Source organism: Neopsephotus bourkii, unplaced genomic scaffold (assembly GCF_033783945.1).
Source record: "Neopsephotus bourkii isolate Nb327-2 ecotype Australia unplaced genomic scaffold, CSIRO-AGI_Nbou_v1 NB_1423, whole genome shotgun sequence".
In the NCBI taxonomy this organism is placed as follows: Eukaryota; Metazoa; Chordata; class Aves; order Psittaciformes; family Psittacidae; genus Neopsephotus; species Neopsephotus bourkii.
In genome coordinates, this window is record NW_026901900.1 from 4151824 (window position 1) to 4177286 (window position 25463).

The 25463-nt window shown below is 43.2% G+C and overlaps 1 protein-coding gene and 1 long non-coding RNA gene across 5 annotated transcripts in view; one reads left to right on the top strand and one right to left on the bottom strand.

The window, feature by feature from the left end:
- SEPHS1 (selenophosphate synthetase 1) lies at positions 1-25264 on the bottom strand. 4 transcript variants are annotated; one of them, XM_061368167.1, is made up of 9 exons: positions 25117-25264; positions 21890-22151; positions 18677-18780; positions 13316-13423; positions 12305-12459; positions 11413-11503; positions 8463-8562; positions 6748-6960; positions 1-1350 (listed from the first exon to the last, which is right to left on the bottom strand). In XM_061368167.1, exons 2-9 carry the CDS (start codon positions 22080-22082, stop codon positions 1136-1138), a joined length of 1179 nt encoding a protein of 392 aa, XP_061224151.1. In that variant the 5' UTR covers positions 22083-22151; positions 25117-25264; the 3' UTR covers positions 1-1135. The 4 variants fall into 4 exon arrangements, with proteins under 4 accessions (XP_061224151.1, XP_061224153.1, XP_061224152.1 ...); XM_061368169.1 differs by lacking the exon at positions 25117-25264 and adding an exon at positions 24344-24518; XM_061368168.1 differs by lacking the exon at positions 25117-25264 and adding an exon at positions 24293-24518.
- LOC133220224 (uncharacterized) overlaps positions 24531-25463 on the top strand; it is a 7953-nt gene continuing 7020 nt past the window's right edge. Inside the window, exon 1 of the long non-coding RNA XR_009727668.1 lies at positions 24531-24656. This is a non-coding gene — a long non-coding RNA (uncharacterized LOC133220224). The remainder of the gene's footprint in view (positions 24657-25463) is intronic.

Consider the following 25463-nt stretch of genomic DNA (forward strand, 5'->3'; position numbering starts at 1 on the left):
TAAAAAAAATTAAATATTTATTTTGAATAACAAGCTGAAGTCCAAGCTGCAATGTTGGCAATGTAGATTTTAAACACAGATCACAAAAAGCGTGCAGAAAAATGTATCTGAGCAAAGAACAAAATAATACTAAGGAATTATACTAAACAGCTGCTGATTTTAAAGGAAGAACAAAAAAAAAAAAGGCTGGTAATCACTATACAAAATATAAAATGTATTAAACACTACCATCCACAGAACAGAGGTTTATTTTAGTTTGATTATATTTAAAAATTATTTGTGTAGTTATTTATATAGTGACTTGTAAATGAATATTATACAGGAACCTCCTTTTGGTCTGCAAAAACCTTTGTTGCACTATAGCACATCCAATCACATTGCAAAAGAAAGAAAGAATTCTTTTTTTCCTTACTCTCAAGAAAGAAAAAAAATCATTGATAATACAGTAAATATTGTCAGGTCTACAAATAATAAAGTTAGAAATCGACTCCTTCTACTCTGAAGTGCTATCCATGCAAAGTCAGCACTTGCTGGTTTAAAGAGAGTGCACTACCAAGCAATGTCCAGGGTTGTGGATGTTCTTGGTAAGACTAAACCTTAAGGAGCAACACCAGCAAAACCCAAAAGAAATAGAAATTAAAATCAAAGATTGAATGTAATCATGCAACCCTCTTTCTACTGGGTATACCCATGGTGTCGCTTCTCAATTTATTGCCTTTCTGGAATATCACTCAAGGCATCAAAATTAGACTTATGATAAATATACATATAATGAAAGGACACAAACTGCTATTTGACACTACTACTGGTAATGTCTGTGCTACGTGAAAGCACCTTTAAAAAGAGCCTATGCGGCAAGAGATAAGTGTCTAAAGATTCAAAATGAATCAACAGTATTGGATAACAATATAATTCTCAACTCAGAAGCTGCCTCAAGATTAGGTGCATCTTCAGTTAATGTAACAGGAAAAAAAGGCAATGGATTTTATTTCATTAATTGTATCCACTCATAAACTGACCGAAGGCCACCAGATGTGCAGACACAACAAGTTTTCTTTTCTCTTTACAGTTCTTTAAATCGTAGGATGATAAAGGAATAGATCTATTTAAAAACAAAACAGCCATTTCATCTACATTAAGAGGTGGCACCGGGTGTGGGGTTCACGTTCTGAGTGGCCACCTGAGGCGCAACTTCAATGATCCGAGGCTTGTCAATGATGCGCGCCGTGCGGTTACCCTTCTCTACAATGCCAATGATCCATGCTTGGTGGCCTTCACCGTACTTTGGGGACTTGATCTCTGCACAGAAACGTGCTGCCTGTTCTCGTGGTAAACAGATGAGGAGGCCTCCTGTGAAGGTAAAAAAGAGCATTAAGTGGTCTGATCGCAAAGCATTTTAACCTTGACCTGCCAGATCCCTCTTTTGACAAGCACCTGGTGGCTTCAAACTGTCAAACTCCAAGAAAAGACAATGGTGGAAGTCTGAGCTCCCGCTTTACAGAAAGAGGTTTCTGCCTGGATTCACTTTTAGTGGCTATGCAAGTGAAGCCAAACACACACAAAAGATGTTGGCAAAAGGACACCCTACTGATGCCAGCAAATGACATACTGAAACAACATCAGCATTGTGAACTTCCAACAGAAGACTGCAAAGCACTTCTACACAGAAGCCTTTTGGGTAAAGGTCATCTTCAGACACCTATAAGCACATACTGGTAGCAGCTGATTCTGCAAGCAATCCTCTTGTCCACAGTGAAACTATTCAGCAGAGTAGGGACTATTATCAGAGAAGGCAAGAAGCAGAAAAAGCTTGATCCAGAGCTCCCTTTTGACCCCTTTGTTTCAGAGTTTTCTAACCTTTTTTAGCATTTCCCATGAGATTTTTTTCCTCCGAGGCAAGTGAATAATATTTGATTTCCTACTGAATGTTTTTCAGAAGCACCACAATAACCAGGGAGCAAGCTCTCCATTCAGTTGTTAAACCTAACAATGCTTCTATTCCAAAACCCAAGAGCGCTGAAAAAGGCAGTTTGCCAAGTGCATTTACTAGAATGGGTTTCACTGGCAGCTCTGGCACAGACTTGCAGGAGGCTCTGACCACATCATTAAGTGTTTTGGTGCTGCCCTTTATTACAAGAGAATCCTGCTTTTCTCTATCCCTTTTTTCCATTTATGCTATGTTGCAAACATGTGAAGCACTGCAACCCAGAGCAGTGATCTCATCTGCAGATGCCTAATTAGAGTTTAATTTGAACTGAAAGAAGGGAGATTCAGATTAGATCTTAGGAAGTTCTTTCCTGTGAGGTAGTGAGGCGCTGGCACAGGGTGCCCAGAGAAGCTGTGGCTGCCCCATCCCCGGCAGTGTTCAAGCCAGGTTGGACAAAGGGGCTTGGAGCAACCTGCTCTAGTGGAAGGTGTCCCTGCCTGTGACATAGGGTTGGAACTGGATAAGCTTTAAGGTCCCTTCCAACCCAAACCAGTTTGTAATCCTGATTAAAGCTCAAAGCACGGCACAGCTCATGTCTATACACTGTGCTATATTCTTACTCACAGTAGCCTCTTGTAAGGGATGTTAAACTATCTTCTCCCACTGGAAAACATCAAAGAACTTGGACAAGAGAGAACATTTACACAAACGGGAATTTGGGCACATGCTGAACCTTGCTTACTCTTAAGGAGTTATTTGACCCCAAGTCTTCTGGTCAGGGCAAAGAGCAGATGGGCATCAGCCAGCAGCACGAACGATGCCACTGACTCTGAGCCAACCCTGGGGGTGAAAGGGCGCCTGCTGAGCCAGCCACCCTAAGCTGGGTGCCACCTCCTCCTCTGTGGCCCCTGGAGAGCTTATCATCACCTTGGGCACCTTTATTTTGCTTTTCCAAGCAAACAGTCCTCTCGGTAGTGACTAAAGACACTGTGGGGAAGAAGCAGTTATTGAACATGAGAATTATATATGAGGATGTGTGGAGCTGTGACAGTTATTTTTCAGGTTCTATATGAAGCAAATGGGTGTGCCAACAAGAAAAAAATGCCTCTCTCTTGGAAGACAATGTTTAAGCTTCTCCAGATGCAAGAGACAAACTGATTGCAAAGGAATTATGTACCACTGCCATGGAAGGCTCTAAATCAAACTGAAGATAAACTTATGTCATGGTGCAACTGAGTCAGGAAAGAGGTTTACAAGTGGTAGTGCAGAGAATGTGCTAACTAGCCAGAAGAGAGGAACAGAAGTATGGTGGAAAAGGAAATAAGAAAGAGCAAAAGAGTAACCTTCACTCCATTATCTTTTCACCACACATGCTTTTCCTGCTAATTTGCATCACTTGTACACATACCCGGTTAACATTCTTTGGCAAGGTCAGAAAAAATGCACAAAATCCCAATTTCCAATCAAGAATCACTTCCCACCCACTGACTGCATCCCACAGCTTGGTCAATAACCCTTATTAAAGGCTATGAGATGCTGTCAATGGGCCATAGGATTCCTGTAGGTAGGGATTCCAGTTATTTTTCTGCTAAATTGACCAGTTTCTTTAACCCTTTGGGTAAGTCCTTAAGGTACTGTACTATGTAGTCTAGCCTACATTACCGGTGTTCCCAACTGCTCTGTGTTTTGGCCCATGGACAACCACAAGAAGTCTTCACCAGTGTAAGGTCAAACCCACTGGGAGTTTAAGTTGTTGCCTGTGGAAAATGAAGCCCCAGTGTCACTTGCACTGAAGCAAGCAGCAGTTCATGGTGCCACGTTTCTAAGGTCTGCGCCAGCCACCGCTGAAGACAAAGCACATGAACTACAGACGGAATACATGAATGGCTGTGGCAATGTAAGAGTTGGCTGCATGTTGCTGTTGGGGGCTGGAAGGATGCAGGTACTTGGTGTCTGCCCTCATTTACCTTACTTTTAAAAATGAAGGGGTTTTTGGGTAAGAGGTCTTAAACATTGCTGTTTTAACAGCTGTTTTGCAAGCAGGGAAGTGGACACTGAAGACTTCAAAAGCAGAACAGACAATCGAACCCAAGTTGTCCTTGCTCCTACTAATGGCTTCCTCCCAAAGTGACTTATGAAAGGATAATTCCTCGCCTCTTGTCAGGCACTACCACAGCCCTTCTTTTCTACCCATCTGCCTATTTCCACAAAGTCAGCACAAACACCCAGTTGCTGAGATACTTCTACTACACTAAAAAAGGTGGCTTACACCATTCAACGGCTTCTGAAGTTATCAGGACTGACAAAAATACACACATGCATAAATATCCCACACAGTAACTCTAACTTGTTTCTGCAAATAGCCAGTCTAATACACAGAACTAATTCTTCTGAAACAAATTGCCTGACTGCAGCTTTAGCCATTGCCAGAGTTACCTAAAAGAGTGTGTAAAATCATGTAAAATGGCACTCTGAAGAAAATACACCATAAGCAAGAGTGCCTGAAGGATGGAACAGATCACATCATAGATCTTTCCAACACTGACTTTTGTCAACAGGTGCCCAACAAATGTACACTGGAAAAAAAACCCACACAAGAGTCTTAATATCCAAACTGTTTTCCAGTAAATTTCTCATTGCCTTCCCACTGCTGAAAAACATCTGTTCCCAGATGAAGAAGCCACAGACAGCATTTCTGGAAGTTTAAGCCAATAGAGAAAGAGTGTACGTGTACTGTGGTATGAGCAGCCCTGAGCAGCTCCCCCAGAAGGCATCCTCACAACTGAGTATATAGGCACAGCGAGGCAGATGCTTCATGTAAATCAACCCCAGGACATGAAGTGTGTTAACAGCCCAGGTCTGAGTGCTAAGGAGCCATCCCAGCACACTGTGCCCAAACTAACACACATTGCTGCAATGTGTCAGGCTATCCAGCATAGGCTGAAAGCCTATGGGAATGCACTTACAGAGCTTTCAGAGCAGAGCTATTGCATCCACGTGGCTATGGATCTTTCTAACACTTGGCAGACACGGCCCTGTAGCAAATCCCTCCAGCCACCTCTAATGCGAGAAATGCAGCACTGTGATGAAATCAAATATACATGTTTGAGGCACCCAAAGTTCACAAATAACCAGATATGTCCTGGTTTTCCCATCAACATCTATGTTGAAACCTGTCAGCATTTCAAAGACACCTCCTGCTCAGTCCCAGAAGAAATTCCAAAGTCAACTGTTTTCCACTTCCAAGTACTCTGCCAGCACTGCGGACATCCACCATGCACGCTGCTTTATATTCCTTTAGTGGAAAGACAGAACTGGATATCCCCAGGGTGCAGGACAGGCAGCTCTGAAGACTGCAGCATTCCATAGCCATTCCCATACAAACCTCTGCCACAGTCTCTCATCTGAAAGAGCATCTTGCAATCCCAGATCTGTGCCCATGCTGTGTTTTGGACTCCTTGCAACCAATACCAAATGCTACTAGCGCTCTGTTTGTGTAGGCTCCCGGGTAGTAAGAACCTGTCTGGTACTGCCAACCTTACTGACACAGCCTGCCAAAGTGCCACCAGATATTTCTGGTCCCTGCTGACTGACAGTGGATTTGAATTCTTGAAAGGATTCATGTCCCATATCCTATTACACATCATCTGAGCCACACTGTCTCTGTAGCAGAGTGTCTGTTTAAATACAGATGGCTAAGGAACAGTTCAGCAGATCCTGGTAAGTTGTGTATTCACTAGGGGGGAAGTTTATGGCTTTCACTGTGATGCTTCTTTCCAGATCTTCAGACTGTTTTGCTTCAAGGGGCCCCCTCAGTTGTAAGCTGCAGAGAATTTGGATAATACTTCTGGAGAGCAGGAAGAGGGTGGGGAAATGAGACAAAAGACAGATTTGTTGCTATATCTTCTCCATTTCCCCAAAAGAAGTGAGATTAAACAAAAAAAAAACAAAATAGAACAGGACAGAAGATTCAAGGGAAAGGATAAACACTTCCAGGAGAAGACAGTGATCAAATCAGTCAGCAAAGTGGCCTACACTAATAATAGGGCAACCTCTAACCCATCAGAAGTTCTTATCACCTGATGGTGGCTTAACTGTTTGTCCATAGCCCAATTCTCAGTACACATCTGTTGTATTCATTGTCACAGAATCATACTGTGAGTGGCAGCACTTTTAAATAGAGAACTCAAGTGAAATGAGCAGATCAGAGAACAAATTATTTTTCTTTTTTCTTTTCTTTGCTGCCAGTCACAGTCCCTTAATGTTAGATTTCATAAATATAAGGGAGAAAAATCTATATTCTTGGGTGTCTGTATTCTGTGAACAGAAGCCCCCAGTCACAGAGACTGGTCTATTCAGCACTAAACTTCACACATATTCATAATGAGAACCAAACCCATACTCATCTGGATGGCAAACCTACTGCAGGTGGCTTTACCATGGAGAAAAGTCTGTCAGCTGTGCTGGGAATTTCAGCTATTTGCTGTTCTGGAGTTAACAGATAATATAAAAATCAGATTTCAAAAGAATTCAGAATCCTCACTGACTTCTAACTGCCAAATGTTCTAGATACAGCAAGGGTTTGGGTAATACTGTTTCATAAGGAAGCAGAAGGCATTCACAATAGGATGGTAGTTTGGATGTTAGACTGAACAAGCGAATTGTGAACAGTTGTGTGCCTAATAATGCTCATTAGCTTGGCTGTATGCCAAACCAACTGTGGTTTTGAATGCAAAACACATGGTTTGTACATTTGTAAAGTTACTAAATTCTAATGTGGAGGTGTAGGGAAGGAAGAGGGTGGTGCAAGTGTCACCTACCTGAAGTCTCCGGACAAGTCCCGTGCATGAGGCCAAACATATTTCCACAAGCCTTACTGACAGCAGCCATCTTAGCAAGAACAGGAAGGTTGTGAATAACGAAGGACACCTCATTTCGCTGCTGCTTGGCAAGGTTCTGTGCATGCCCAAGGATTCCAAACCCTGTAATGTCTGTAGCTGCGTGTGCATTGAAAGTGTGCATGAGTCCAGCAGCTACAAGAGAGGGAGAGGAAAACCAAAACCAAATCAGAAAGAAAGTTATGAGGCAAAGCAATGCTTCAACAACATTATGCACAATTTCAATGAAGTTGCATACCTTTAATTCAAATTGAGTTACTGTTTAAATTAATGAAGTAAGAAATCATGGTTGAAGGGAACTGGAGTTCACCAATACTGATTTAACCCATAAAAAAAATTCTATTTGTATTTAAGATATTAAATCATGCTGAGAATTCAGCACTGCAGTTACATTTATGAGCATGCTCCATTAGACATGTGCTACTAATTTGCATTAGTATATAGAACCAGGGATTTGCTGGAGATTCAAAGTTGAGAACCACAGAGGTTCTGAGCTCAGCTTTGCTTCAGTGAGGGCAAGGCCCAGGTTTATTCCTGAGTCAGTTCTCTCACATCTCTTCCCCTGCCACTCCATAAAACCATCACATCAGAACTTAAGTTCTGAACACTTGAGTTTAAAGCTTAAGATCAAATCCTGCAGGTCCTGACAGAAGGGCCCTAGCTTCCCATCTATGCATTCATGGAATTCCTGGGCATTTACAGCTACAGAGCCCTGGGTGGGAGAAGGGTACCTCTGCATGATGGACAATGGCTCCAGTTAAAAATGTTTTAAGTATTGTTAAAGGTGCCTGACAAGAGTAAGTGGACAAAACAAAACCAAGAATGTTTTGCCCTTCTTTGCTGCTTTTATATGTGTGAGTAGGACCCCAGTTCTTTTCTACAAGACAATCCTGGTCATTTGTTTGTCCTGGAATACTTAGAGAAAGAATGAAAAAACAGTGGCATGACAACAAATGCCAAATGAAAACTGAATAAAATGGGAGAAGAGCTATTTCACTATCCCTGTTCCTCCAACTTAGAAGTAAGGAAATGCCTAGTTCAATTCTCCAGTCCTCCAAGGATACTTTGAACAAAGAAGGAAAATCCTGGCTTAAAATTTCCAGGATAAAAGCAAACTTAAAAGAAACAAACACACAAACAACACAAACACCTATGAAAATAGAAGAGGAAAACTCCAAAACCCACCAACAACCATGTGCTACATATTCCTTTGCGAAGCACATGACATAAGAAAATGGAAAAGCAGTAATTTAAATTGAAGTGTACAAAACTGAAAAGCTTTGCCTTTTTTATTCTGAATTTTTCTAATCGGGCCTCACGAGTCATCCAGGCTCAGAAAATAAGGAACAAATCCAATATATTGCCCTTTAAAACATCCTCTAACTCACTGGGATGTTACTTGCAGCACTCACATGAGTCATAATCATCTCCAGCAGCATTTGTGTTTTTGCTGTGTAATTAAAAGAGGGTGTTTGATTTTAAATTGCTTGCTTCACAAACACTAAACAGCAGAAGGATGGGGCAGAAGGGATGAAGTGGCTGTGTCACACTTCCCTGTGGCAATGAAATGGAATTAAGTATGGAACTGGATAAATCCATCTCCCATTTGCCTCCCCAACACACACTTCTCTTCTTACCTGTTCTGTTCAGTCGTGCCATATTCATCATCGCCTCCTGGTATGCTAGTTCTACATCTTCTTGCGTTACCACTAGTTTGATTTTATTCCATTTTTCTGGCTAATGGACAAAATAAGGATCATTCTTTTAGATTTGCAGATGTGTATTTTAAAATACACCTTTACCACTTAAAAACATATCCCTTCACCCAAAATGTACTTTTTAAACTCAGCTGAATGTTTGGGTTTTTTTTTTTTTTAACTCAAAGAGGGGCAAAGGTTCATTGGTCAGAGGTGGTGTTTTACTCTGCTGCTCCTAAGCAAAGTGAATTGAAAGATCAATTAGGCACTAAGCTTTCAGAAGCAGAGAGGAGTGGAATACCCTACCCCAGGGCAAAGAACTTCTTCAAAGCAACTGTCTGGCAACCAAGTGAACAGAACTTTGTGGCTGATGTTGAGATTTGTAATCTCTGGCTTCTTGGGCTTTTAATGAAAAATTCTTGATCTCCCATCTGGACACGTTGATCAAGAAAGGCCACTGACATCCGCAAGTCCAGGACAGAGGAATGCACGCTAAGGCAGGATGTAATTGCTCTAGTGAGTTAGGACTAAGGCAGTTTCATAAGCTTCCTTTACAGTTTAATACCAGGATCTCCTTCCACCTTTTCTCTGGTGTCTTGTATGGATTCATGCCTCCATCACATTTTAAGCAAAGCTTTTCATCCGAAAAAGGTCTCAGAGCAATTTAGGAATAGGTACCTTTATAAAGGGCAGTTGTTTCATTGGAGCCTGAAGTAATCTCAGACACAGAACGAAACAGAGTAACCATTTAGCTGTTAGAAGCAATACTACAAACTTGTTTAATTTGCTTTTTCTTTTGCAATAGAAATAAAATAAGAGAGAACTAGAAGTAAGTAAGAATTGGATGTTTGAAACCACAAGGCCATTCCATAGATATCACAAATGAGGTGGAAGCAGAACTCAAGGTGGAGGCTGGAAAAGCCACAAACACACGTAAGATACAAATTACAACAAACTCCTCTCCACTATAGCAATTACATTCTCTGGTTAGTAAAACGGAAACAAAGGCAGAAAAGTTCATGAAAATCCCTAAACAACTTGTAAAAGCAAGCTTAGATTTCCAAAGAAGAAGGGTCTGTAGAACCCTTTCTGAAGGGGCACAGCACAGCAAGCCATATCATGCTTTTTAGCTGAAAGAGGAAAAGGCAAAGGGATGCCAGTTCCCAGCTGTGGCCCAGCTGAATCAATCCAGATCATCAGCCTGGCAGCTGAAACCACAGGGAACAGCTCCACCACCCCCAGCACATCTCTAACCCAGCACTCAACAGGACCCAGCTCCCTGAACATTCTTTGCAGTCTCTTCCTTTGCACCCTACAGCTGCTGCCAGGAACACAGCTGGGGCCTGACTGCAGTAATGCTGCAGCCACCAAGCAAAGAGGGTTAAGTTTTGTTTCTTTATGGATCTCCCTTTCACTTGTTACTGGGAACTTATTTGCTACTGCTCTGGTTAAAAACCTCAGCTTTTAGGTTGTTTTAGTGTTTGTTTTTTGTGTTGCAGCCATGTCTCTCTACACTCCAGTTTTTCTTTCTCGCCTATACAAAAACTTGCTGTATTATGGACCTTCTCCCACATACTTTTTAATACCATAAATTCCCTATCAAAATTTGATTTATGGGCGAATTTGTGATGGGTAGTTCTAGTTTCACTTTCCCTACTCTTTCACAGAACAAAGCCAAAAAAAAGGCAACACAGCTACTCAGAGATTTTCCTACCACAATCAAAGATATACTCTGTTTACATGTAATAAGAGGATTGATTTCACTGTTGTCCTCATTTTTCAGACCAGAAGGTGTTTCTGGTTGACAGTCAAGGAAATTAAAAGTACTTGAAATATGTGGAAATTCAGAATGTCCTTAATTTGCAAGTCTCTTTGTCAGCACAATAACACATATGTTAAGAAGATTATGGCCAGAAACATACTGTAAAATTGGTGTCTTGTTCTTTCACTTCATTTTCATATCAAGATTATCTGAGGCCCTGATCTTTATATCTGATAGGAAAATGCAGGATTCTGCTGAGGTCAGAATTGCCAGTCTAGGCCCTATGGAGAAGGAGAAAAAGACTTTTTCTTGTTGCTCACACTTCAGACTTCAATGATAGTTTAAGCTGGTTCTTTCCCACTTTTGCCAACACAAGCTGTGTAATTAGAATTCATATGACAATGTAGTGGCTAACTGCCAAAACTAAGTAGATTCCAGCTCGCTCCTCTGCCAGTCTATTGGCTCAGTAGTCCCAAAAGTAGAAAAGATGGATCTTTTTAAAGTGTAAACTGAGCAGTTCTCATCCTGAAGACACATAACTGGGAGCCAGACAACATAAGCAGATGCCAATTTTGCAGTCACTTTTCAGTTCAGTAGTTACATTTTTGCCTGAAGTAACAGATGGAAGTATGTCTATATACATAATGCTGCTAGAAATATTCTTACTGAATGCACAGGGTAATACATGTGAAACGTAGATACATTTCCACATACAGAGGCAGAAAGCCCATGAACACAGACAGCAATCTTGGCCTAATTGCCATAAATAAGCTTTTGCCAATTACTTTAGCAGGTGGAGGAGGCCATGATTTTACCCAGGGTGCCAGTCTGTTGTTCTGTTGATAAACAATGTTGTTTATTACAGCAGTGCTTGAGAACTAACTAAGAATTAAATGCAATTAAGATTGGCTCACTAAGCACAAAACAGAAAACTGCCTTGATTCCAAAGGAACTTTGTATATAAACAGGTCAGGCTGAGACTTTGAGGAGGAAGGAGGAGAAAGATGTAGTAGATCACTCCCTCAGTGTACTTATTACACTGCTGAACTTTGCCATGTTGAGGGAATGAAGAAGGTCACCTTTAACTCACACCCCTCCTCCCTAGTTCTTCTTTTGCAGTGTACTCACAATATCTAGCCACTGGTGGACAGCTACAGCCACTTGTGTTCCCAAGGGTTTAGTTAATACAAGCACATCTCCTGGCACTGCATTGTCTGGCCTGAAAACAAAGAATTCATATATCAGTTACACGGTGAGATTAACACACGTTATTAGGAATAAGTGCTGATAGTTATGTTTTCACAGACCCATGTATCTTGTTGCACAGTTAAACTGACTAATGGCAGGATTATATCCTTTGGGGTTCATTGCCCTGCACACTATTGAGCAAAATGCTGCAAACTTGTTTAAAAGTGCTAATCTTTCTTGGAATACAACAATGTTTGCAGTCAGACACATGACATTACATCTTTTCTTTCAGTTTACTGGAGATTTAAGATAGGATAGGGAAAAAGACTGACCTTATTCGGGGCATAAGATAACCAGCACTAAGATCATGAACAAATTCATTTGTACAGTGTAACATACCACAGTGGGACATTCAAAATCAGCTACTGTTAAATGGACACAAAGCTGTAAAGACAGCAATTCTGTATTTCTCTTCAGCCATTAATAGGATAATTGGGAGATGGTTTAAAATGGATGTATAAATATGCCCAAAATTTATGTCCAAAAATAGGCTTCAGTACCTTTAAAGGTCAGAAGCATAACTCTCCTGTCAAAAGGAGAACAGGATCAAAAGAGACTGGGGGATAGGGAAAAGTAAAAGGACATCCTGTTTAAGAAAGCAACTATGTACACGAGATGTGGTATCTCTTGAGCACTAAGGACAAATGCAAGGAGGAGAAGGGACTGCTTTATTTATCAGAAGACAGATCACAAGATCACAACAGAGTATTTAAAGGATTTTTACTGTATCCCTTCAGGCCAGTGCCTTTGATTGTTTAGTGATTTAACTTACATTATAAATTCATTAGGCTGACAGACTGTCGTGGCCACTCCTCCTAAAACAATCCAGGGATTTAACACTGTTTGGCCACCAGTAACAGATGTTCCTGCCTCTTCTGCTGCATCTTTGAAGCCCTGGATAATTAGAGGCATCACTTTGTCTCTTTCCTAGAGATCAAAACAGAAGTCAGAGTTCCATACACAGCAGTGCTAGTCATTTCAAGACTTGTTGAGGGCTTTTATCACTGAAGCCAAATAACTCATGACAGAAAAGCCAGCCCCAAGAAGAGGCTGGCCTCCTGAAAATGGCCATATTACCCCACAGAGCTATGGTTTTACAGCTCTGTGTAATAGAAATGAAGAGACACTCTTACACTGAAGAAACATTCTCCAAAAAGTAACATACAAGTAAAGAAATCAAAGCTCTGGAAACTCAGAACAACTATCCTGCTGTTGTAACCAGGTACAGCCACAGCAGTGCAGCACAATGCAATAAGGGAACCAAGCTGCATTTAGCGTCCACTAACCAGTGAAGTTTCAACTTACTTCTAAGACTAAACATCCCTTTTTTTCTAGAGCAAAACACATGCCTGTAACTTCCACAAGGAAGAAAAGGAGAAAGCAAAAATAAAAAAAGGAAAAAAAAATTATTTCATTTTTTTCCGCTTCAGAGAGCTGTTACAGACCAGAAGTATCCATCTAGATTGGTAGAGGAATTGGTAATCAAATGCTGCACTGGAGCAATATTGTTCTGAATTGACAATGGAGGCAGAGACCCCATTTTGGTGGACATGAAGGTATTAGCAGCAGCACATTACAATGCCACAAAAAAAAACAAGCCTTTAGCAAGTGAGCTCAGAATGTTTATGAGACAAGACCCAAGTTATGAACTGGAACATTCAATAAAACCATCTCTCCTTTAAAAGGGTTCAAATTTTGAGGAGAAAATACACCGAAGGTAAAGACATTCTAAGATGTTCAGCTGTTTGGGACTTCCTTCAAAAGAAAGTAGTGAAAATCTTACCCTATCTGTCATTTTATTGCTGATTCCAAGCAGCATCAACATGTTGTCGCATTCCGTGACCCCCATTGCATAAAGGTCACTTAGGACATTGGCACATGCTATCCGTCCCTGGGGAAAAACAAAGACAAAATAAACCTGCAGGAATGTTTGTGGATGTTCAGACTAACACCTGCCAAGAACAACACTCCCAGTGTAAGTTTGCACCCTGAGACAGCTGCTTATTTTACACACTCCCACATTAAGAAACCCAGCCAAGTATGTGGTGTACGATGCATTTTGTGCAATGTGCCCACCCAGAAGTGCAGATATTGGTTTCCTTTACAGGTAAGGAGAAAATTCATCCCGTGTCTTGGTCAACATACTCTCACCAAGTACCTGGGAATCCCACACTGAGGTTAGGGTGGCTGCCTGATTTGAGAAGCTGAAGTTAACCTTAACAAAGCCTAGCTGTGATAACAAGCTCAGTTTACTCAATCTGATATGTTTCAATTAATTTTATTCCAGCACAGTGGAATTTTATTGAATAGTACACACTGAAGATGACCATTGTATACCATTCACAACTGCTACGGAGCTAATCCAAAAAGCATACATTGTTGTACCTCTTCTGTATTGGAATACTTAGGAAACAGGGACTTTGAAGGGAAAGCTGTTTGCTCCTCTGCACTACCCTGGAGGCAATGTCTGCACTCATGGTTCTAGGAGTACTTCCTGGAGGATAAAGCTGTGCTGCAGCACACAGCCACACTGGGGTGTTTTTTCTGTCAGGACATCAGTAAGAAGCTGCCTGCAAAGAGAGCATGTGCCGGGGACTGATGAGCTGAGGGCTCCCAGGAACTGGGCTTGTCACCATGTAGGAGCACACACAGCTACTGAGTGAGGGGCCATATCTGTCCCTCACCACTTGTACAGTGAGGGAAACATGTCTATTCTGACACTTGGTCAAGTGACAAGGCTGAATCTTGCTACAGCACATACATTTCTGTTCACTTTTCATAGCATCACAGAATGGTTTGTGTTGGAAGGTACCTCAAAGCTCATCCAGCTCCAACCCCTGCCACGGGCAGGGACACCTTCCACTAGAGCAGCTTGCTCCAAGCCCCTGTGTCCAACCTGGCCTTGAACACTGCCAGGGATGGGGCAGCCACAGCTTCTCTGGGCACCCTGTGCCAGCGCCTCAGCACCCTCACAGGGAAGAATTTCTTCTTAATATCTAATCTAAATCGCCCCTCTTTCAGTTTAAAGCCATTCCCCCTTGTCCTCTCACTACATGCCCTTGTAAAATGCTCCTCCCCAGATTTCCTATAGCCCCACTTTAGGCACTGGGAGCTGCCCTAAGGTCTCCCTGGAGCCTTCTCTTCTCCAGGCTGAACAACCCCAGCTCTCTCTGCTCGTCTCCATAGCAGAGGTGCTCTAGCACCTTTCCTCTCTTTTTATGTGTGTAAGCATCACCACTAACAAAAATTGGTCCAGGAGACAGAACTGGTTGTGTGCTAAAGATTCCTCTAAGAAGTCATGAAGCTGACAGAACTGAGAAGGCATCATTTGCATCACATTAGCTCAGCTACTCTAATTTTACTGCATTAATGGAGCTGAGTCAGGGTTCGCTGGGGTGCAAACCCAACACAGACAAGATATCAAGTTTCCTGACGAAGATAAAGAACTTTCTGGTACAGAATGAGCCCTAGGGCATGGCAAGATGATTTTAAAATACAGGACAAATTCTATTGTGTTATTCTGGAAAACTCCACACATTTTTAGTAAAACTGGTTTAGGTTTACAACTGCACAACTGAAACCAACATCTGGTATTACCACTATAAATCTGTGCTTTCATGAAGTTCAGAAGCAGCGGAACCTTGATAACAAACACACATTTATTTGACACAGTTTGGCCTACAGAAAGATGCTTTACTTGGATGACAAATGGTGGGGTTTGAATCAAAACACATTTCCACCCTCTCCAAAACCCTACAGTCTAATCACACATCCAGGAGTTTTGCAAAGAGATTAGTATTTTCAGGCAGTTACCTCACTTGCTGATGACATGAAATAACACCTGCAAATCACAATTAGATATAATCCCTACTTCTTTCATAAATTCAAGAGCTTCCAGTGGCATCAGGGGAATCCCTTCCATTTGGAAGTGCAATATGTTTTAATCATTTAAATCTTAAGCTATTAAGACAAGAGAGCTGTGTACTGCATGGTTTGATGGATATTGGCTGTTAAACTCTAGATGTTTAAGAACACTAAAGGCTGGCATTTCCCTTTTCTGGAAGGGGACTATCAAACTGTTCTCAGCTATCTGCAGTATTTACCAAGCAAACTGCTGGTTTATGCCCTCTTAGGAATGACAGATAAGTTTTTAAAACCACACTGACAACAGTGCTCCATTCCAGTAGTCAGAGGTCAGTCTAACACTGCTTTTGCCAACTGGCAAAACCACTATGGAAACAAATACAGGGAGTGCAAGTCTTGAGTCTGAAGAAGCAGAGGGAACAACATACAGCTCTTGAGCAGTGATAAACACAACAGGATTCACAAACAGGGGTCAGCCTGGCTGGATCCTGCACACTACTGCTTGCTTGGTCCCCTTGGAACACAAGTATTTATGTGCAATACTAAGGGCAAAGGATGAAGTATCAGACATCCACCCCCAGTTGAGAGTGGAGCTTCTTCTTAAAAGAGCACCAAGAAGGCTCCTGGAATGGAGGGGGAAGGAAGTCCACTCTCAAACCAGCTAGTTTCCTGCTCCTGAACTCTGAAGGTGTCTGAGGTGCCACAACAGAGGTCAGTGCCGGTCCTATTACCAGAGGCTTGATACTTCCTATGAAACCTATTTTCAGTTGTTTTTCATTTTCCCAGTATCAATGCATTTCAGCTGAACAGTCCTATACTGGATACAGATTTTATGAGTGAACATCCTAGAGATATTCTGCACAACATGGATTGAGTGTTTTCAAGAACAAAGCCAAAGAGAAAGGGAAAGGGCAAAAGAATGAAAAGGTTTTTGCACATAACTGCAGAACTTTGTTTTAGATCAGGCAATGAGAGTGAGAGAAGGCTGTTTTCCAAAGTAGAAACCTGAAGCTCAGGAGAGGCCACAAGCAGTTCTACCCTCCTCAGCCACAGCACCCTTCTGCCACAGGTTGAGTCCATGTGGACTTTTGGTATTCCCTCCTTGACTCCTCTCTCCCCCAGCTAGCAAGACAGATCAGATAGGGAACTGCAGTTAAGACACTGTGCACAGAGAAAGGAAGAGACTCTAAACCAGGGAACAGCCTAGAGTTTATTAGATAAGGAAATAGAGTAGAAGAGCAAGGAGCAGAGTGTGGACTGCATAGAATGATAACGAGAACAAGAGAGTGGTAACAACAGGCATGGGTCAGCGGGCATCTAGACTGAAAACAGGGAAACCAGGAGCTGGATGAGCACAGCATCAGCAGTCCTGTTTTGAAGCAAGGAGTCCAGAGCACACCCTTTATACAGCCTGGACAGAAACTCAAAATTTCCAAGCCTCACTATTCCTCTGCTCTCAACAACAACCCATAAACCCCATGGCGAACTGTATTTGACTGATGTTGGTCCACCCAAGAAAATGGCAATCTACACTCCCCCCAGGTACTCTAGTCCCTAAGACAGAGAGGTCCAAGTAGAGGATTTAGCAGCTCCAACCCTGCTGGGTCATCACTGCAGCTGTCAGCAAGGTCTGTGGCAGAATCCCTCTTCTCAGCTTTTAAGAAGAAGTACACATCTACAAGAAGATTAGGAAGGGACAAGCCACCACACTAAAATGAATGTTGACAAGAATGAAAACTGGGACTTGAGAGCTAGAAAATACCAAAGTTACAGCTGCTGGTGTACGTGGATCACGGTATAGTCTGTAACTTCATTGCAACCACTAAAACTGGACTAAGGCCAAACCTACATTCTATTCCAGCCACACTGGCCTAAACCTCACCTGGGCATACCCTTTGTATCTCCAAACAAAGCAGCTCTCTCCCTTCACCACAGACTTCTCAGGCTGTTCCACACAAGTTTTTGTTACAAGGTGAGAAAAGAGTTTCTCAGCTGATGAATTTGAACAAAGCTCTCCAACAACGTATCTATTTATTGTTTTCCAGACAAGCTCCCACATGATATTAAAGCAAGCCACTTGAATCAGGTTTCTCAGGTGAGCTCAAAAACTCCGTACTACAGAGGCCAGTCTGAGATTTTGGCTGCTCAGTTTGCAGTAAGAGAGCTCCTCTGGAACAGAAACCCAAGGAGCCAAGCTTACATATGTGTGCAACACCTGGGCAAGCATGCTTAAGAAAGAAAGTCACTCCTGATCTCAAACTGCATGTCTAAAACCTACCCAGTGGGTCTCACAGAACAATCAACTACAGCAAATAAAGTACGCAATCACATAAGCAGCAGTAAAAGCATGCCTTAAAGCAAAGGAGTCGCATCCAAACCACAGGAAACATGAGTTACAGCATTTCTTAACTTTCATTTAACAAACAACTCCTGTAGAATTCTTTACAGCTTTAATAAGTCCTTCCTTTAAAGTTCATTTGTTTCATCATGACCTTCTGTTCAAGTCAATACTGATCACCACCACACATACCATCAAAGAGTAATCTTTACTGAGGCCAACTACATGAAATGGGGACACAAAAGGAACCAAAGTCCAAGTGCACACGACTTCCAACAAGTTCTTTCAACTTTTTACCATCTACAGACAGAGGTAAAATGATGTTCACAAAACACCCCGAAGTTGCCAGGTGTTACTGCCAACTACTGTCATTTGGGCATTTCCAGTTCTAACACGTTGCCTGGTTGTTTCAGAACCTCAAAAAAAGCCAATTACAGTGTGGTTCTGCTCATAAGCAGAGTTTACTGTCTGTTGCTTCACAGACAGCTCCTTTTCCCCCTTCTGCGCTTTTTCAAGCCAAATCCCACAGAACAACAGATGGAGGGAAATTTGAATTAAAGGTGGCAGTTCTCCCAGCTTTCAACCTATACAAAGCAGCACTGCAGCATTCCCGGCCAACATGGAAAAGACTACAGGATGAAACTATGCCTTTCCTTCTTCATGTGTATTTAGGAAAGTCTCAGACTGCAGTTAATCAATTAGAATCACAGACTGGTTTGGGCTGGAAGGGACCTTAAAGCTCATCCAGTTCCAACTCCCTGCCATGGGCAGGGACACCTTTTACTAGACCAGGTTGCTCCAAGCCCCATCAAACCTGCCCTTGAGCACTTCAGGGAAGCACTGCACATCTAGAAGAAACAATCAAAACTGCCATAAGACTGGTAAGTGAGAAGCACAAATCAACTCAGCCTTATTGATAACAATTAAGTTTAGCCAACTTACCATCATATAAGGATCATCCACAATAGGATAAATATAATCTGTCGTCTGCACCAGTGACAAACCTCCATGTCTTAATGGAATAACACAGGTGTCCATCCCAATTCCTGCAAGACAGAAATCCAGCAGTGAGGTTAAGTCTGCTCTTAACTACAAGTTCTCTTGTTAGGAGCAACAGATAAAACATGTCTGTGAAACAGAACTCTCAATACTGCCTAAACAGACATGGCAAATTCCGTCCTTAGAGAGCACACAGTACAAATAAAGTGGAGAATGAAGCAAAAAATGACAACTGACTTGAATAGAACTGCAAATGGCTGAACTACAGTGTTCTGCTTTTTCTGCAGCATAATAATAGTGCATTAAGAACATCTGTGCTTGAATGTATGTACATTTAAAGTTAAGAGGAACTACATACATTGATACTGTCAAAAGCAAATAGGCTTTCCTGTCACTCAATAGGTGTTCTCAACAAAATCATAGTGACGGTTTTAAAAGGACATAACCTCTCCTAACGGGCATTTCCTTACTTCAGCTGGAACAAAAAGAACCGCCCAAGTGACAGCTGAAGTCCCCAGTGAAAGATGATTCACCCACTTGGACATTCTGCAACTTGGCTACGCTCCAAGCCTTACTTCTGTGAGGCTGAGAGATGACCTGCTGCATATGGAAACTCCTTTGGGAAAGCCACACTACCAGGCACAGCCTCTACCCTGCTGCTGGATATTTCAAACAGAATAAGCAATACTAAACCCATGCAGCATCTGCTGCGATGCAAGAGCCTGCACAAAAGGTGGCAAATCACCTAAGCTGCACTCCCTGTCGATATCCCTGTGGCAATGGCAGGTAGCTTCCCTCCTCCCTGAGCTGGCAGCAAGCCGTGCATACCTCACAGGGCAAAGGTCTTGAACCAGCCAGTTTTCAGGGAGCAGATGCCACACAGTCATTTTTCCCCATGGATCAATAGAACACACTACCTAGCAAAAGCTACAAGCCAGTATTTGGCAGTATACTGTACAGTGATGGAGTGAGCTGCTCCATCAAGTCCTACTGAGGACACAGAGCAGGTCTGCCCGGGAGCAGGTATGTAGATGTAGAGGATCTCACCTCTCCTGCCTATGGAAGCACGAGATCTAGCCTAGGAAGAGAAAGGATGCTGACAGAAGCTTGTAAGCAGTAATTTAGAGTTGCACACCCTCCATAGAGGCTATCAAGCCACACTACACACTGGTTCAGTGTCTCCAGAGAAACGCATGTAAGGAGTTACAGAGAAGTGGCTTGTGTATAGGAGCTGTTTTCCCTCAGTTAACCTCTTCATGCCAAATGCTGCAAAACTGATCTCCCTGTGAGGTTTTCACACTGACAGCAGAAGTGCTGTTTGACACAGGCCAAGGGGCTGTGACAGTACTTCTGAGACTACGTTTCTGTCCCACCAAGAAAGGCCTACATAAGTTAATCTATTTAGAGAGGTGACTGAAAACGGTGATTTCAAGCTCCATAACAGTTCTGAGAATTAACAGCAAACTCAGTTTCCTACTGAAAAATATACTCACAGCCATATTTAAGACTGATTTGGGTAACACCACTTGCAGAACTAAGGAGTGAGCTTGAGCTTGCTACTGGCAACTTCCCTCTTGAATGCATCTCAAAAGCATTGTGCATATGCACAGGCTGCACAGTCACCTTTCTATACCTGATGTACAAAGCATCAGAGGCAGATCACACCAAACTTGTCCAAAGACACATTTGTTAAAAGGATGCTCACCACAACAGCATATTTTTTAAGACACCTGAACTCTTCACTTGCTATTACTAACAGATTTCCTGTTACATAATATCACACCTATGTATTGATGGCATTAGCCTGCTTTTTACCTGCAGAAAAATCTATTAGCAGTTCCTTTACTGTTTAGATCCTGTAAGTTTGTAAGAGAAAAACCAAACAGTTAGATAAATTAATCTAAACCAAACTATTACCGATTTTAGTAATGTGCCAAACTGGAATGCTGTTGTGAACAACCTAATTTAGCAAAAACCTTTAAATAGCAGTCTGGGGATAAAAGAAGCTGGAAGTGTCCTTCATTGGGAATATTAAATTATAGTGCCACCCCAGCTCCACACACAATTGCTGCTTAGATATTTCATACAAAGTTCCCCATTGTTTAAGCAGGAACATTGGCTCCTTACTAATCTCTCACTGAATTCAATCTCTACCAGAGTAATGGGTTGCAACCTGTTAGCCTGCTAATAGACTATTAGCAATATTAAAATAATTTTAAATAAGGCCATTGGACACTAAGTTGATAATTAAATAACTCAGAATAAATGTTACATTGACATTCCTAAGTTGAGAAAACCATAATCATTCTGGGCTGCAAAGCAGAGACTGAATATATAGGGCTGAGTAAACAGACGGAATTAAAAGTGTCATTAAACACATTATCTACATTAATTTATCTATATCAATATGAAGTACAGTAACTGGTATCAAAATGCCTCCATTCGCCTTGTTCCCCATGTAGGTGGCTTGTGCAGGCTGTTTTCCCTTACTGCTTGCATCACTGTGCAAGTATCAAAGAGAAAATGAAGCTGTCAAGCACAGAGAGGTCTTGGAAAGACAGCCTTTCCCAGGCACCTTCTACAGGTGAGGCAAAAAGAGTGGGGAACAAGGAAAGGACTGAAAGGGAAAATGACAACTGTGAAACAATGTGCTCCCAGTCAGCTGAAGCAAGATTTTTCTCTTGCTCACTTTCTCTGACCCAGGAACAGCAGGGAGGGGCAGGAGAGGGGAACTTCACCTACAAGTCATCTAATAGCTTAAAATTTATTGCATTCATTGCATAAATTTCCAAAAACAATGTATTAATAGAAAAGCCCAGAAATTAAATGACAGAATTTCAGTTTGCAAAGTATCTGCTGGGGAAAGAGAAGAAGAGACAAACGCTTAAGCATGTGCCTATCACAACGGCCACTCCTGACTGATTTCTCTTTGTAGTTGAGCATACTGCAAGATATTAAATAATTAAACTAATATTCTTGTATCCCAGATGCCAACAAATAACAACACGAGATTCATCCTTCAGACTTCTGGATGCTGTGCATGCATTGTACAACACACACTTTTCAAACTGATTAAACAAACTGACTAAACAAACTGCAAATGAAATCATGTCACCAACCTGACCCAACATTATGTCTAGAGAAGCTATTACTTACCCAACCTGGGCATAACTGCCCCCAGGAACTGTTCGTCTTCCTGAAAATGGTTTTCTTGTAGAGATTCAAGCAGCTTCTGTAAGACATCCTGTGGCACTTTGCAGCCTGTGCCTTTCAGTTCAGTGAATCGGGTCAGCCGGAAGTTCTTGTCCAGTTCGTAACTTTCTGGGTTAAATGACTCCCGCACAGACATGGTTCTCTCGCACACACTGCTGGCCTTTCCCACCCCAGAGCTACGGGATCAGTTTCTCTGCTGATCAGTCTAATTAGAAATAGAAATAAGATTTGGGAATGTTAGAAATCCCTAGGACCTGCAAGACAACACATTTTCCACATGGAGCAAAGTTTAAAAGAAAGATGAAGCACTCAGTGTCGTTGTTCACACGTTAAGACAGGTGGGCACATCTCACACAACTCGTTTCTCTAAGACTACAAAGGAACGACTCCTCTTCATACCTTCTAACATTTAAAACTCTGCCTATGCCAGGAGGATCAGAGTACATTTCTTTTCCAGATATGCCGCATACGTTTTTCATTTTAAAAAGAATTTAACACACTTACTGCCCTCATTTAACACAGAGGTAATGAAAGAAGTAATAGTTCCCAGAGCACCAAGGCCAATTTCCAAAAGGCAACCTGGACCCTGATCCTGCAACACACTCAGCAGAGACATCTGTTTGTACTCAGCTCAGTACAGGGTCATAATTTTAGACATTAACATATTAATCTCAAAAACAAGATGCTTTTCAAATCATGGCTTGGCTTCAGTTCTGATGCAAGAAGCTGAAACTCCGTAATACACCTGTTCTCTTTGGGGGAATACACAATCCCAGTGTTCTGTTAGTACAGGTAACGGAAGAACAAAAAGGCTGTATTTAAGCAGACTGGTTTACTTACAAACATGCCAGTTCACCTCTTAGCACGCTTGCAGACATTAAAACATTGAAAAGTTTCTTGCTTCTTCAGCCCTTTTTTTAGGGCTGAGAATAGAGAATTGCCCATTAAAATGGTAATGTAAAAAGACACTGAGGCAGCTCATTTAATAAAATTCTTAACAATGCATGGCTAATTTTAGAACGTTTTTCCACTCTGACTCACATACACCACACTCCAAAACTAATAAGAAGCCTAACCAAGCCACTGACTCCTAAACAGGAATGGCTGTGATAAAAACCAAGTCATCTTTCCCAGAAAAGTTTTCAGGAATTACTAAAAACGACCTGCCTGCAGGAGTTTCTTAGAAAGCAGTGTCCTGCCTAACAACAAGCACAGGGCTCAGCAGCATCGCTGACAAAGTCTGATACTGATGGTCACATCGTTATGAGGTTAAGCTGAAAAGGAAAAGAAATGAATACAAGTGACTGGTATTCACTGAATTCAACTGCTTTAAACGTAAGAAGTAAATGTACACACTGTGCAACTGATTTCCACTGTACATCACTTGTAACAAGTGCATCTGTCCCATAAACCTTTAAGTCTACTGGTTTATTGAATACACTTTGTCAGAATCGAAGTTTTAAGCTCCCTGAGTGCTTCTGATGTGGAGCTCAACTCCCCTTTACGGTGCTTTCCCTCCTTCTCTGGGAGGTGTGGTGCTTATTTAAAACCAATCTTCCAAAGCCCAGGCACGGGCAGTAATCCAAACTCTAGCTAGAAGAACGTGTCTTGGATGAGCAATGAATTCAGTTCGTTGCTGTTGTCTTCCAGTGCAAGACACTAAACACTTGCAATGAAAGAAAAGAAGATAGCATCTGGAAAACAACCTGTCAACAGAAAAGGGAGACAAAAGCTTTCCAAGGAGGGGGATTTCCTACCCCACCCCCCCTTCATTGTTTTTTAACACTTCATTCTAATTAATTCCAGAAATGTATAAAAAGCAGCTTGCCCCACAAGGGAAACAATTCCCCTGATCTATCTACTAACTGCAATATGCTTAGCACCCCCTACCTACTTACATAGGAAAGGATTCAGAGGCCACAGCCTACCAAGAACTTTTTGCAGCCTTGAGAACTGTAAAGGGACACAGTTGCCCCCTTCGAAAACAAATACTGAAACAAACAAGACTAATTTATTCAATGGAAAACATCCACAAGCACACAATAACTTCTAAATGAAGATGTGAATAAACCTGCATGCAACTGTGTACTTCGGAGGCTGCCATGGGAGCAATCTTCCCCACAAGACCAAGCTTCTTGTGACTCCTGTCAGTGTGCAAGCATGCAATTTCTGCGTGTTAGGCATCCCCCCCAGGAGAGGAAAACACCTCGTAACCCAGATGTTTTTTACTTTAAAAGGACGGCATAATAAATATTAAAAACTAAAGCTTAACCCTTGCCTCCCTGAAGAGCAAAGAGAAGAGGGCACAGGGGGAAGAGCGAGGAAGAACCGGAGCCCGGTACCTACCCAAAACAAACCCTAAAGCAAACAACAGCAACACAACCACCTGAGACCTACAGGGCGAGAAACTGCAACATCCATTTACCCACGGCATGCGGCGAGGAGCGCTGCGGGGAGGCATGGCTCAGGGACACCTTAAATTCCCAGCCGCTGCCTTTAAAGGCAACCCAGGGCCTTCACTCCACTGTTGCTCTTTGTGCAGCCGGCGAGGAGCAGGCGGCGGCGGCGGCGGCGGCGGCCGGGGAGGGGGGGTTAGGAGGAAGCAACGCAACCGGCTCCCAGCGCACAGCGGGTCCCACACCGCTTCCCCGTCCTCAGCCGGCCGGGGGTCGAACCTGCAGCCCCTGGCGCGGGGCACACGTGCGCGCAGGTACAGTGTCACCGGGGCGGGGTTAACCCTTTGCGGGGCGGGTTAGGAAGGGTTCAAGCACGCGGGGGCGGCACGGGACGCCGGGCCCAGGCCTTCCCCCCCCCCCTCCCCCCTTCCCGCCGCTCTGTGAGGGAAAAGGGAAAGGGGAGGAAAGGAGGGAGGGAAAAGAAAAATGTCGGCGGACGAAAAATTTAACCCGCCCGCTGCCGGCGCTGTATTCTTTTAAAGCGGCCGCAGCGCGGCGAAGCGCACCCCCCCACACACAGACTCTTCCCCCGCCCTTCCCCCGAGGACGGGCTGAGGCAGGGCGGCGGGGCCCGCGGCCAGCCCTAACCCCGTGCAGCGCCACCGCGCCGCCGCCGCCCCCCGCGCCCGGCCTAGCGTTAACGGCGGAGGCGAATTCCCCTTTAAATCTCCCCGCCTTGCACCCCCCCCCTCCCTCCTCAGGTCTCCCTCTTACCGGCTCGCCTCCTCGCCCTCCGCCTCCTCCCGCGAACGGGACTCCCAGCCCAGTCCCACAATGCACCGGGCGCGACGGGCTCCCTCAGCGCCGCCTGAATAGAAATGCCGCCGTCGCGGCCGCCGCCGGGCACGAAAGGGTTAAACACCACCCCCCACCACCACCACCCCCCCCCGCCCCGCTCCTCCCCTCCGGTTCCCGCCCCCTCCCTCTCACCGGCCGCGCGCGCACCGCTCTGCCCCCGTTCCCCATCAGCTCCCGCCGGCTTCTCCGCGCGTTCCCGCGCAGCGGCGGCGCGCGCCCCCCCCTCACAGACACCAGGGTTTTATGGTGGCGCAAAACGCGTT